Here is a 12633-nt window from a genome sequence, read left to right as displayed (position 1 = left end):
AAATTCCAGTGGGTTGTGTTGTTATTCCATAAAATTTAATAAACATCTGGGGGTGGGGGGTACAGCAGGAAATTCCATGAACATCCTCGAGGAAACAATTCCCAAAGGAAAGAATGGGAAAACAATTCTTCCTCTCACCATTAAACCTTTTGTCCTTGTCACTGCTCCAGGCAGGACAGGGGGGACCAGAGCAGCTCCAGGGGGATCAGAGCATCTCCAGGTGGGATCTGAGCATCTCCAGGGGGATCAGAGCAGCTCCAGGTGGGATTTGAACAGCTCCAAGGGAACCAGAGCAGCTCCAGGTGGGATCTGAGCAGCTTGAAGGGAACCAGAGCAGCTCCAGGTGGGATCAGAGCAGCTCCACAGCTCCAGTCCTGGTGGGAGGGCGAGTTCTGCTCCCGGCAGCTCCGGCTCCTTCCTAGGACAGGAGTCAGCACTGTCAGGGGAGCTGGTTCTGCTTTAGGATGTGGGTAGAAAGGGGGTTCTGTGGGGTTTGGGCAGGCTCACCCCTGATTTGTGTCACCTCAGGTGGTGACAGCACTGTCCTGGAGGAGGCAGGGTGAATTTGGGGGGTTTGTTCAGCCTCGGGGGGCTGCAGCGTCAAACTCTGCTGAGCAGGGACAGCAGCCAGGGAAGGGCCGGATTTGGGAGATTGAGGGTGGATTTTGGGAAAGGTTCCTCCCCCAGAGGGTTTGGGGCACTGTCCAGGCTCCCCAGGGAATGAGAACAGCCCCCAGGCTGCCAGGGCTCCCCAGGGTGGGATTTGGGCTCTCAGGGATGCCCAGGTGGGATTCTGGGGTGTCTGTGCCGGGCATGGGCTGGATTTGGTCCCCGCGGGTCCCTCCCAGCTCAGGATATTCCCGATCCGCCCCTCGGTGCCTCCCCCGGGCTGACCGGAGCTACGGCACGGGCTGCGGGGCCATCAGGTCGATGTCGGTCAGGTTCCGGGCCACCCAGACCCCGGCGGCAAACAGCCCCAGGTTCAGCAGCAGGTTCCTGCAACCACAGAATGCCAGAAGCGCTGAGCTTGGGAAACATTTTGGGAGAGTTCATCCGAGTGCAGCCGTGCCCGATCCCCACGCTGAGCCCCCAGTGCCACCTCCAGGGATGGGCACTCCAAACCCCCCTGGGCAGCCCCTTCCAGCCCTTTCCATCAGCAAATTCCTGCTGATGTCCAACCTGAGCCTCCCCAGCCCAGCCTGAGGCCGTTCCCTCTCCTCCTGTCCCCGTTCCCTGGGATAAGATCCCAAATCCCCCCCGGCTGTCCCCTCCTGGCAGGGAATTGTGCAGAGCCAGAAATTCCCCCTGAGCCTCCTTTGCTCCAGGCTGAGCCCCTTCCCAGCTCCCTCAGGACTCTCCAGACCCTTCCCAGCTCCCTCAGGACCCTCCAGACCCTTCCCAGCTCCCTCAGGACTCTCCAAATCCTTTCCAGATTTCTCCAAACTCTTCCCCAGCTCCCTCAGGACCCTCCAGGCCCTCCCCAGCTCCGCTCCCTTCCCCGGACACGCTCCGGCCCCAGAATGTCCACCCTGAGGCGAGGGGCCCGAACGGGACGCAGGGACCGAGGGACGATCCCTGCCCTGCTCCTGAGGCAGGCCGGGGACGGACACCGAGCTCCCGACCCCTACTCCGGGCCCGGCCTCGATCCCGACCCCATCCCTGACCCCGATACCCGGGCCCGGCGCCGACCTGCGGAAGTCGTTGCGGTCGGTGGCGAAGCGGAAGGCGCTCCGCAGCCAGGCGCGGATGCCCCGCGGCGGGGCCGCCACCGCCCCGGCTGCTCCCGCCGCTCCCGCTCCTGCCGCCGCCACCGCCGCCATTGCTGCCGCCCGCCCGCGCCGCGGCGTCACTGCCGCGCGTGACGTCACCGGCGCGGCGTGACGTCACCAGTGGCGCGCGGGGCGCTGCGTGAAGGCGGGAACGGGATCGGGACTGGGAACGGGATCAGGATCCAGACCGGGATCGGGACTGGGATTGGGAACGGGATCGGGATTCGGAACGGGAACGGGATCGGGACCGGGATTGGGAACGGGATCGGGACTGGGATTGGGAACGGGATCGGGATCCAGACCGGGAACGGGACTGGGAACGGGAACGGGACCGGGAACGGGATCGGGATCCAGACCAGGATCGGGACTGGGAATGGGAACGGGAGCGGGACTGGAATTGGGAACGGGATCGGGACCGGGATTGGGAACGGGAACGGAATCAGGATCCAGACCGGGATCGGGACTGGAATTGGGAACGGGATCGGGATCCAGACGAGGATCGGGACTGGGATCATCCCTCCATCCACACATCCGTCTATCCATCCATTCCTCCTCCATCCATCCATTCCTCCATCGTCCGTCCATCCATCCATCCATCCATCCATCCATTCCTCCTCCATCCATCCATTCCTCCATCGTCCATCCATCCATCATCCATCCATCCATTGTCCATCCATCCATCCGTCCGTCCGTCCCTCCATCCATTCATCTGTCATAAATGAGAATCGTACCATGTAAATCTCTCCTTTTTAATAAGAATTTATTAGATTAAATGAAAAGCAAGCCGTGGCAAGCAGAGCACAGTGCTGGGTGGCCGAGAGTCTCCGCTCTCCTACGGCACATGCCATCCCACCCCCAAGGTTCGCCTTTTATTGCTTCCTTTATTGCTCAGGTTCATGGGTGCCGTGTTCTGTCCTTGCACTTGCTCCTCTGGTTGCTAGGGGGTCTTTTTCTGCCTTCTGGTGGTCGTGGGATGAAGGCTCCAAGTCTTCCTCTTTGACTGCTGGGTGAACCTTCCCTTATAAGGCATATCTATAACATGAGAATTCTCCAAGGCTCTGTACATTTCCTGCAAGCTAGGCAATCCTTGAGGCCAGTGATTGTTACCATATGGGGCTGTGTGGCTGCACAGTTACCTATTGTATCCTGCTGAGCAGGCGGCTTTAACTGTGCAGCTCCTGCTTTTGTGTGGTAAAGTTATTCAGCTATTGACCTAATTAATGAACAAACATATTGCTGCTTATTACACATCCATCTGTCTGCCCATCGTCCGTCCGTCCATCATCCATGCATTCGTCCATTGTCCATCCATCCGTCTGTCTGCCCATCATCCATCCATCCATGCATCCATCCATGCATCCATCCATCCATGCATCCATCCATCCATCCATCCATCCCTCCATTGTCCATCCATCCATCAGTCTGCCCATCATCCATCCATCCATGCATCCATCCATCCATCCATCCATCCATCCATCCATCAGTCTGCCCATCATCCATCCATCCATGCATCCATGCATCCATCCATCCATCCATCCATCTGTCTGCCCATCATCCATTCATCCGTTCATCCATCATCCATCCATCCATCCATCCATCCATCCATCCATCCATCCATTCCTCCATTGTCCATCCATCCATCCATCCATCCATCCATCCGTCTGCCCATCATCCATCCATCCATCCATCCATCATCCATCCATCCATCCATCCGCCCATCATCCATCCATCCATCCATCCGCCCATCATCCATCCATCCATCCATCCATCCATCCATCCATCCATCCATCCATTCCTCCATCCATCCATCCTCTTCTGTCCTGGCTGCTGCATTCTCTCCCCAAATCCCACTAATTGATCCGCCCAGCCAGCAAATTGATTTATGGCAATTAGGGGCTCTCATTACGGGACCGGCTGGAGAACCCTGGTGTCATGCCCTGGGCTGCCCCACACCCTGTTTGGGGTTTGGAAGGTTTGACTCCATTGGGTTCTCCCCTTCCCTTTCCTTTGGGATCAGCGAGTTCCCCCCGGGCTCGCTCTTCTCCCCTCCTTTATTTACATTCGGACTCGGAGCTGAGCCGGAGCCTCCCTTTCCTCCCGGATCCCCTCCCACGTTCCTGGAAGGTCAGGCCGTGTCCCCACCTCCGTGCGGATCCGCATGGCCGGCCCGACCAGTTCGCACCAGTTCAGACCAGTTCCTTATCAGCGCGTCCCAGCCAAACCCCCCGCGGCTGCCGGGGATGTTCCGGGGCACGGGAAGGTGATAAATAAATCCTCCGGGGCAGGGCGGGATGGCCGTGCCTGGAACCAGCCCCGCAGCCCCTGGAGCGCCGTTCCCAGCGGGAATGCCGGGGGATGGGGGGGAGGAGAGGCCGGAGGCGCCGGGCTGGCTCGGGAGGGGATGAACTGGGTGGGCAGCGGCTTTGGGAGACCCTCTGAGCCGCGTCCCCGCGGCTGCAGTGCCAGGAGGTGACAGACGGACAAACGGACGCGCTGGGACGGTGACAGCAGCTCCCCCGGCATGGCAGCAAAGGTGGGTGCCGTGCAGCCCTGTCCTGCCAGGGCTCTGCAAACCCTCCCACCCTTCCCTGGCCCCTCCTCAGTTCTGCTCCAGCCTCGGGAATGGGGGGGATCCCGCTCCCCGAAATGTCCCGGCGCGAGTTTGGGGGGCACCGAGCGGTCGGTGCTGGAGCTGGGTGGTGGCGGGGGCTGGGGGGTTCGTGCCCTGAGGGACCCCGGGATCCCCTCTTCCGTGGGTATTCCATGTTCTGGGGGTGCAGGATCCCCTCTTCCATGGATATTCCGTACCCCGGGATCCCCTCTTCCGTGGACATTCCATACCCCGGGATATTCCATACCCCGGGATCCCCTCTTCCGTGGGTATTCCATGTTTTGGGGGTGCAGGATCCCCTCTTCCATGGATATTCCGTACCCCGGGATCCCCTCTTCCGTGGACATTCCGTACCCCGGGATATTCCGTACCCCGGGATCCCCTCTTCCATGGATATTCCGTACCCCGGGATCCCCTCTTCCGTGGGTATTCCGTGCCCTGGGGGTGCAGGGACCCCCATTTCGGGGGGTGCGGGTGCCGAGGGGGGGCAGTTTGCGGGTCTTTGCTCCCACCCCGCTGACGGCCCCGAGATTCCCGGAGGGATTTGCAGCCCCGGGGGTCGGGAAGCGGCGCTGCCCGGGCTCTGCGCGCTCCCGTTCTCCTCGGGGGCGGAATCGGCGCCGGGAGCGGGATGGGAAGAGGAAGGGAAACTCCGGAGGGGAGGGACGGAGAGCTCGGGGAGGGCTCCGGGAGGGATCGGCTCCCGCCGCACATTGGTGTGGAACGAGACCGGGGTGCGGGCTGGGAGGATTGGGGTGCAGGGTTGGGATTCAGGGAAGGAGGACTGGGATGCAGGGAAGGGCTGGGATACAGGATTGGGGTGCAGAGGTGCAGGGTTGGGATGCAGGGAAGCAGGATTGGGATGCGGGGAAGAGTTGGGATTCAGGATTGGGGTGCAGGGAAGGGTTGGGATTCATGATTGGGATGCAGGGAAGAGTTGGGATTCAGGATTGGGGTGCAGGGCTCTCCATCCCACCCCTCCTCCGTGCTCCAGTGCTGCTTTGCAGGACCTGAGGCTGACACCCCGCAATTTTGGGACAAAAATGGGGTTTCAGGCTGGCGGGGGGCTGACCCAAGCCCCCTGTGTCCCAACCCGGATCCCTTGGGGACATCCCGGGGTTGACGACGACACGTGGCAGGGACAGACAGAGCCTCGGGCAGGCAAAGGGGGTGCCAAGTCCCGTGTCACCCCCAGGGGACAGCGAGCGGGTCTCGGTGTCCTGGCTGGTGCCCGTGCCAGTGGCTCTGGAGCTGTCGCGGTGACCCTGGAGCTGTCGCAGCGCTCCGGACGCGGGGCTGGCAGCAGCACGGGTGGCACCTGGCTGGCAGCGTCCCCAAGCCGGCAGTGACGTCCCGGGGGACGTGCTGAGCCGGCCTCTCCCTTCCAGCGGATCCCGCAGCTCCTGGGCCCCTCGGGCAGGATGTTCCCCCCGCCGGGCTGCAGGAGGAGCTTCCCCAGGGAGGTACGTGCGGCCGGGAAAAGAGCTGGGGCTCTCCTGGGGCTGACCTGGAGCACTCTTGGAGTTCTCCTGGGGCTCTCCTGGAACTCTCCTGGGGCTCTCCTGGGGCTCTCCTGGAGCTGGAGCTCTCCTGGGACTGTCCTGGGGCTCTCCTGGAGCTCTCCAGGAGCTCTCCTGGGACTGGGGCTCTCCTGGGGCTCTCCTGGGGCTCTCCTGGAGCTCTCCTGGAACTCTCCTGGAACTCTCCTGGGGCTCTCCTGGGGCTCTCTTGGGGCTCTCCTGGGACTGGGGCTGGGGCTCTCCTGGAGCTCTCCTGGGGCTCTCCTGGGGCTCTCCTGGAGCTCTCCTGGGCTGGGGTGGGAGCCCAGCAGCGCCCCGGAGCCACCCTGGGTACCCACTGCTCCATCCCCATCCCGGGGGATGCCGAGGCGCCGGGATAACATCCGTGCCGCAGCTTTTGGGGAGGAACCCGGCGCGGTCCGGGCTCTCCCGGGGCGGCCGGGTGGGATCCGGGCTCCCCATCCCTGCCGGGACCGGGCTGCTCGGGGCTCTGACGGCTCTGCTCTGTCCACAGCCCGCACCGTGGTGGGACGGGCCGTGGCCGTGTCCCCCTGCTGGCCCCGAGGACGCCTGGGACGAGCCACCCTGGGACGGGCCACCAGCTTGGGATGAGCCGCCCTGGGAGCAGCAGCCCTGGAGAGGCCGGCGCAGGAGGGGCCCGGTAAGGGACAGGGCCGGGGGGAGATGTCCCAGGGATGGTCGGAGTTTGGCAGGGAGACCCTCCCAAGTGCCAGCCAGGCTCACCAAACCCAGTCTGGGATGCACTCGTGCTGCCCCAGGCACAGACAGGAGTTTGTGGCTTTCTAAAGGAGTCTGGAAATGTTGGGATTTCCAGCAGTTTGTGTCTAAAGGATTCCACGGCCTCACCCCCCACCCAGGATTAAGAATGGCAAAATAGATACATTTACATAGGTTAAATAAATAATTTATTGCCATGATTGGACTAAAGGATCTCCACAGTGCAGTGGGGGTGGTGTTCTGAATGAGGTCCTGGATGTTGAATTGAATAAACCACAAAATTAGAACTTAGCAGCAGTTTTAATTGAGCAGCGTTTTGATATAAAATGAATGCAATCGGGTAAGCGTGTACAGAGTAAATTTAGCAGTGATTTCAAGGCTGATTCCTTAATTATGCCAAGGCCTATTCTGTTTTGGGATGTTCCTTATCTCAAACTACATCCTGTGTCCTGTTTTCTCATGAACATCTGAAAACATCTGTTTTGTGACACTAATTGCATTTCCTTTTCCTCTATTGCTTTTTAACAAATGTTTTCTGAAATATCAATATATTTACAATTGTTAGCACGAATCAGATTCATTTATCACAATGGTTATACCAGGGCACTGCTAATTAAATCAATAGTTTCACAGTTAATTAGCAGTTACAGCTTAGATTGCTGTTGCTCACCCAGACCCACACAAATCTTTGGCTCACTCCAGGAGTGACCTTGAAGGGCTCCAGGGATGAATCCACGCTCACCTGGGGGGACTGTGCTGGAAATTCCCCTTTTCCAAAGTGGGGTTCAGCTTTTCCAGCATGGAATGATGGATGTCAGGAGGGTTTGGGGAGCATTTGTCCTTCAAAAAGCAAATTGCTGCCCTCTGGGTCCTGCCAGGAAACATCTGCCCCTGCTCCCTGCCAGTGCCTTTTGCTCTCGGGGTTTCACATCCTCCTGGGGTTTCGTTTCAGGGTTTTTGAGTCAGGGTTCTCCAGGCAGCCTGGTCCCCGCCTCCACTGTGCTGATTTTCACAGTCAGGTCAAATCTGAGCTGCTGAAATCACCCCCAAAGGGGATTCACCCACAAACCCAGGGCAGCCCCACACAGGGAGCAGGAGGGGCACAAAGAGCCGAGGGGCACAGCGGGGAGGGGGAGCGGCAGGAAACCCCAAAAATCCCGGGGGGCTCATGGGGAAAAAACCCCAAAATCCCACGGTGAGTGTCCTCAGCACTCCCTAACCCCTAACCCCTAACCCTTCCCGTTGCAGCCCAGCCCCAGAGCCTTCCCTGGCCCTCGGGACGGCCCCTGGCACGAGGAGGAGGGGGACAGGAGGTGGGCACCCCCCGAGTGTCCCCTGCCACCCCCCTGGGATGACAGAGAAGCCAACGCAGGAGCCGAGGATGACTTTGGGGAGTGCTGGTACCAGGTGAGCGCTCCTGGCCGGGGGGTGAAGCGGGGCAGGGGCCACTCGCTGCCCTGGTGACAAGGACAGTGTGACAAGGACACGCTGTGGCCCGTGCCGATCCCTAAAGCCAGCCTGTCCCTGCAGGATCCGCCGCCCGACCCCTGGCCCGAGTACCCCGAGGAGGAGCAGCCCCCGCCCTGTCCCCCCTTCTGCCCTCCAGGGTGGGTGCCACGCCCGGGGAGGTGACAATGAGCGACACCAGCGCCGCTGGGAGCTGTCCCTGTCCCAGCACAGCGACCCCTCCCAAGCCAACCCCCCTGGCCGGGGCTGTGCTCCTTCCTGCAGGAATCCCGGGAATTTCCACCCGCACCGCCCGCCCTGGAGCCACCGCCCGGCCGGGAGGCGGCGGAGCCACCCCCGGCAGCTGGTCCTGGTCCCCCGGGCGTGGTGTCCCCGAGCCTCCCGAGGTCTGTGCTGCCCCCCGTGCTCTTCCTCGCTGCTCTTCATCCCCTCGCAGGGCGGGTTGAGGATTCTCTGCCGCTGTTTCCCTCCCTGCAGGGCACAAGCCGCGCTCCAAGCCCTCCTGTCCTGCCCCCTCCAGGAGGAGCCAGCCCGCGGCCAGGAAGGAGCCGCAGCCCCCGGAGCCTCCCCAGCCCCCGGGAGCTGCAGAGAGGCCGGAACAGCCGCAGGTGAGGGGTTTTACCTGTCCCATCCCATCCCACTGCAGGACTCTGCTCACCCTGAGCCTGGCACGCTGTCCTGGTTCCCTCCAGGATGTGCCAGTGGGGACTGGGAATGTTCTGGAGCCCCCCAGTCCGGCCAGGAGCCCTCTGGAGAGCCCAGCTGCTGATCCTGGCGCTGCAGAGCTGCAGGTAGGAGATTCCCCTGTCCCAGGGGTGCTCCCACCTCTGGAGCTGGGGTTCAGCCTGGCTCAGGGGTCACCTCGGCTGCTGGGACATGTCCCTCCTCCCTGATCCAGCCCTTCCCCTCTCCACCTCGCTGTCTCTTTGCCGGGCAGGGAGTTTTTCCAGGCTTTTCTCCGTGGTTTCCTGTGGGATTTAGTGTCCTGTCCTTCCCATCCCCCTTTCCAATCCCCCTTTCCCATCCCCATTTCCCATCCCCATTTCCCACCTCCATTTCCCATTCCATACCATCCCCATTTTCCATCCCTATTTCCCATCCCCATTTCCCATTCCCACCCCACCCCACACATCTCCTCCCACCCTCACCTGTCCCCAGGTGGAGCTGGAAGCTGGGCACACCCCTGTGGGCAGCCGGGATCAGGATCCCTGTGCTCCAGGAACAGATCCAGCCCCTCCAGAGGAGACCTCCATGAATCCTGATGTCCAGGAGCACCTTGAGGTATGGGGGCTGCTGGGGGGGGGCACAGGATCAGCTCCAGGCTCCCCAAATCCTCCCCACCAGCAGCTCACAGCTTCCCCTGAGGATTTTTTCCCTATTTTTCCTATTTTCTATTCCCACCCTAAAGCAGAGCCGGCAGGGAGGTACAGCCCCTTCCCAAACCCCCTGTCCCCTCACTCCTCTGAAATTCAGGAGTTTAATAAGAGATAATAAACCAGTATTGCAGAGGTGGCAGTGCTGGGTGCCTGGCTGTAGCCAGGGGCACAGATGAGTCTGCAGCTCCACAACTTCCTCAAATTTCTTGGCACATTCTCGGGGCAAGTTTGCCCCAGCTCCACCCTGGATTGCTGAGTCCACTGTGCAGGGTCTGGGGGTCCCTCCAGGCACCCCAGGGTGCTCCCCTGGTGCTCTCCTGATGCCAATTCAGACCTGCCATTCTCTTTCTGTGGTATTTTGCTCTCTGCTCGTGCTGTCTTGGTTCTGCATTTTGCACGAGCGGTTCTCTCTTGTGGCAGCCTTGCTTTGTGCACATTTTCAGTTACACAGCCCACAAAAGCGATTGCAAGTTTGCCTTCTGCCTGAAAGCAGTTACAATCGACAAGAAAATAATAATAATAATAATAATAATAATAATAATAATAATAATAATAATAATAATAATAATAATAATAATAATAATAATTTGCCAAAGCATTGCAGTGAAAGCCAAACTTCCTTGGCTCTCTGTGACACACAGGTAGAGCCCTGCAGTGTCCCCAAGGCTGGCAGCAGTCACGGGTCACCTCCCCAGAGCCCAGCAGCCCCTCCAGACCCTGCCAGGAGGGAGCTCCTGGAGTCCCCCTGCTCTGGAGGGGCCGGGGCTGAGCTCAGCCCGCATTCCTGGCAGCAGCAGCCCCGTGGAGCTGCAGAAGCCGAGGCAGGAGCTGCCCAGCCTGGGGTGAGTTTGGGATGTGGGTCAGCTCTGTGTCCCCTCCCCTGCTGGCAGCAGTGTCCCCCTGTCCCAGCACAGCCACTCTCTGTCCCTCTGCAGAGCCTTCAGCCTCCTGAAAACCCTCAGCTTCCTCCAGGACCTGCAGCAGAACCTGAAGCCCAGCCCAGCCAGGCTGCTCCTGGTACCCCACCAGAGACCGCCCCGGAGCCCCAGCACCCACCTGGGGCAGGTGACACCAGTCTGGTATGGGGTCTGGGTGTCCCCCAGGGCTTGGGGACACTGCCCTGGCCCGGGGGGTCCCTGTGCCCTGCAGGGTCTGGGGTTAAGGGGCGGCTTTGTCCGGAGGCAGAGCCCGTGTCGGCCCCGCTGCGGAGCTGACGGACGGGACAAGGCTGGGAAAGGAGCCAGGGCAGGAACCCAAAGCTCAGGAGTGTGAGCAGCCCTGGAGCTCGGAGGAAGCTGAGGAGAACCCTCCAGAGCAGCTTAATTACTGCTAATGAGGGAGAGGAGTCGGGGCAAAGGGAGAGAAAGGGAGAGTGGGGGCAGCTCTGTCACCTGAGGGACGGGTGACAAACCCGGGGCTCCCTCTGCAGGGTGCCCAGCCCTGGGCTGGTGCCAGCCCCGCTGGGGCTCAGTCCCTGTCCCCTCTGAGCCCTGCTTGCCTTTCCCACCTGCCAGGCTGTGTGTGGCCAGCAGCAGCTCTGCTCAGAGCTCCCCACGCCCCTCCCGGCCGGCCTCGATTCCCGCTCGGCTGCCGTGCTCAGGAGGAAGGCAAAGATCGAGCTGGTGAGTCTGGGGGAGCCCTGAGGGTCTGGGAGCAGCTCCAGGGTGGGGGGATCTCACCTGAGGGGCTTTGGGAGCGATGCTGGGGGGTGGGGGGTGGGAATTTGGCGTTTTGGGGGGCTACCAGGGGAAGGTGCTGTGGGTGTGCAGGGGTTTGTGGGTTCATGGGCTAAAAGCAGGGGTGGTTTGGGGCTGGTTTTGGGGCGCTGACCCCATGGCCCTGCCCTGCAGTCGGTTTGCAGGGGCGTGGAGGGGCTTGCAGGGGAAGGTGCTGTGGGTTTGCAGGGGTTTGGGGGTTCATGGGCCAAAAGCAGAGGTGATTTGGTACTGGTTTTGGGGTGCTGACCCTGTGGCCCTGCCCTGCAGTCGGTTTGCAGGGGTTTGCAGGGGAAGGTGCAGTCGGTTTGCAGGGGTTTGGGGGATGTTTGGGGGTTCGTGGGCCAAAAGCAGGTGCTGGTTTTGGGGTGCTGACCCCACAGCCCTGCCCTGCAGTCGGTTTGCCGGGACTTCCAGGGGTTTGGGTGATGTTTGGGGGTTCATGGGCTTAAAGCAGGGGTGTTTTGGTGCTGGTTTTGGGGTGCTGACCCTGCCCTTCAGTTGGTTTGCAGGGGTTTGGGTGATGTTTGGGGGTTCGTGGGTTAAGAGCAGGGGTGTTTTGGTGCTGGTTTTGGGGTGCTGACCCTGCCCTGCAGTCGGTTTGCAGGGGTTTGGGTGATGTTTGGGGGGTCATGGGCCAAAAGCAGGGCTGGTTTGGTACTGGTTTTGGGGTGCTGATCCTGCCCTGCAGTCGGTTTGCAGGGACTTCCAGGGGTTTGGGTGATGTTTGGGGGTTCATGGGTTAAGAGCAGGGGTGTTTTGGTGCTGGTTTTGGGTGCTGACCCTGTGGCCCTGCCCTGCAGTTGGTTTGCAGGGGTTTGGGTGATGTTTGGGGGTTCATGGGCTAAAAGCAGGGGTGTTTTGGTGCTGGTTTTGGGGTGCTGACCCCGCAGCCCTGCCCTGCAGTCGTACCAGCAGTTCAGCCTGAGCGTGGCCGTGGTGGCCACCATGCTGCTGCAGAAGGAGCCCTCGATGGAGGCGGCGCTGGCGCTGGCGCTCAGGGCCAACCTGCGCCAGGGCCGCCTGCACCACCTGCAGCAGCTGGAGGAGTTCATCGACAGCCTCGACTCCGTGGGCTCCTCCAGCCTCTGAGGGCGGCCACCCCCTCCTGCCAGCGGGCTGGGGGTGACAGGGGCTGTCACAGGGCTGTGACGGCGCTTTGGGGTGCTCAGGAGGGGGCTGAGCCCGCGGGACGGGGTGGGGGATGCTGGCAGCCCCGCTCTGTCTTGAGGAGGAGGAGGGTGAGCAGGGTGTGTTTGGTTTTAGCCCTGCCCAAAGCCCTGTGGGCAGTGAAAGTGTTACTGGTTTTACTGGAGGGAGGGCAGCAGTCCCTGTCCTCCATCCCTGATTGCCAGGAATGTGTCTCCAAACCACAGTGAGTGCTTTTGGGTTTAAATCTGCAAATAAACTGTGTCCTTTTTGCAGCCATTGTTCTGT

General features: G+C 61.0%; 2 protein-coding genes across 5 annotated transcripts; one reads left to right on the top strand and one right to left on the bottom strand.

Annotated features, from left to right (window-relative positions):
- Window positions 1-13: 13 nt before the first annotated feature.
- TOMM6 (translocase of outer mitochondrial membrane 6) lies at window positions 14-1843 on the bottom strand. Its single transcript, XM_084220627.1, has 3 exons — window positions 1690-1843; window positions 895-996; window positions 14-418 (listed from the first exon to the last, which is right to left on the bottom strand). The coding sequence occupies exons 1-2, from the start codon at window positions 1818-1820 to the stop codon at window positions 900-902; spliced, it is 228 nt and encodes a 75-aa protein (XP_084076753.1). The 5' UTR covers window positions 1821-1843; the 3' UTR covers window positions 14-418; window positions 895-899.
- A 1816-nt stretch (window positions 1844-3659) lies between these two features.
- Window positions 3660-12593, top strand: LOC311162273 (uncharacterized protein). Of its 4 annotated transcripts, XM_084220542.1 has the most exons (14): window positions 4014-4029; window positions 4230-4302; window positions 5769-5843; window positions 6415-6561; window positions 7887-8045; window positions 8169-8245; window positions 8370-8491; window positions 8583-8713; window positions 8798-8896; window positions 9264-9386; window positions 10123-10323; window positions 10417-10560; window positions 10996-11103; window positions 12103-12593. In XM_084220542.1, the coding sequence occupies exons 2-14, from the start codon at window positions 4291-4293 to the stop codon at window positions 12286-12288; spliced, it is 1584 nt and encodes a 527-aa protein (XP_084076668.1). In that variant the 5' UTR covers window positions 4014-4029; window positions 4230-4290; the 3' UTR covers window positions 12289-12593. The 4 variants fall into 4 exon arrangements, with proteins under 4 accessions (XP_084076666.1, XP_084076668.1, XP_084076667.1 ...); XM_084220540.1 differs by lacking the exon at window positions 8169-8245 and having other exon boundaries at window positions 3660-4029; XM_084220541.1 differs by lacking the exon at window positions 4014-4029 and having other exon boundaries at window positions 4116-4302.
- Window positions 12594-12633: the final 40 nt, after the last annotated feature.

This window comes from Fringilla coelebs, assembly GCF_963513975.1.
Source record: "Fringilla coelebs genome assembly, chromosome: 23".
NCBI classification, from domain to species: domain Eukaryota; kingdom Metazoa; phylum Chordata; class Aves; order Passeriformes; family Fringillidae; genus Fringilla; species Fringilla coelebs.
The sequence above is the reverse complement of the archived record's forward strand: the minus strand, read 5'-3'. Positions and strand labels throughout refer to the sequence as shown.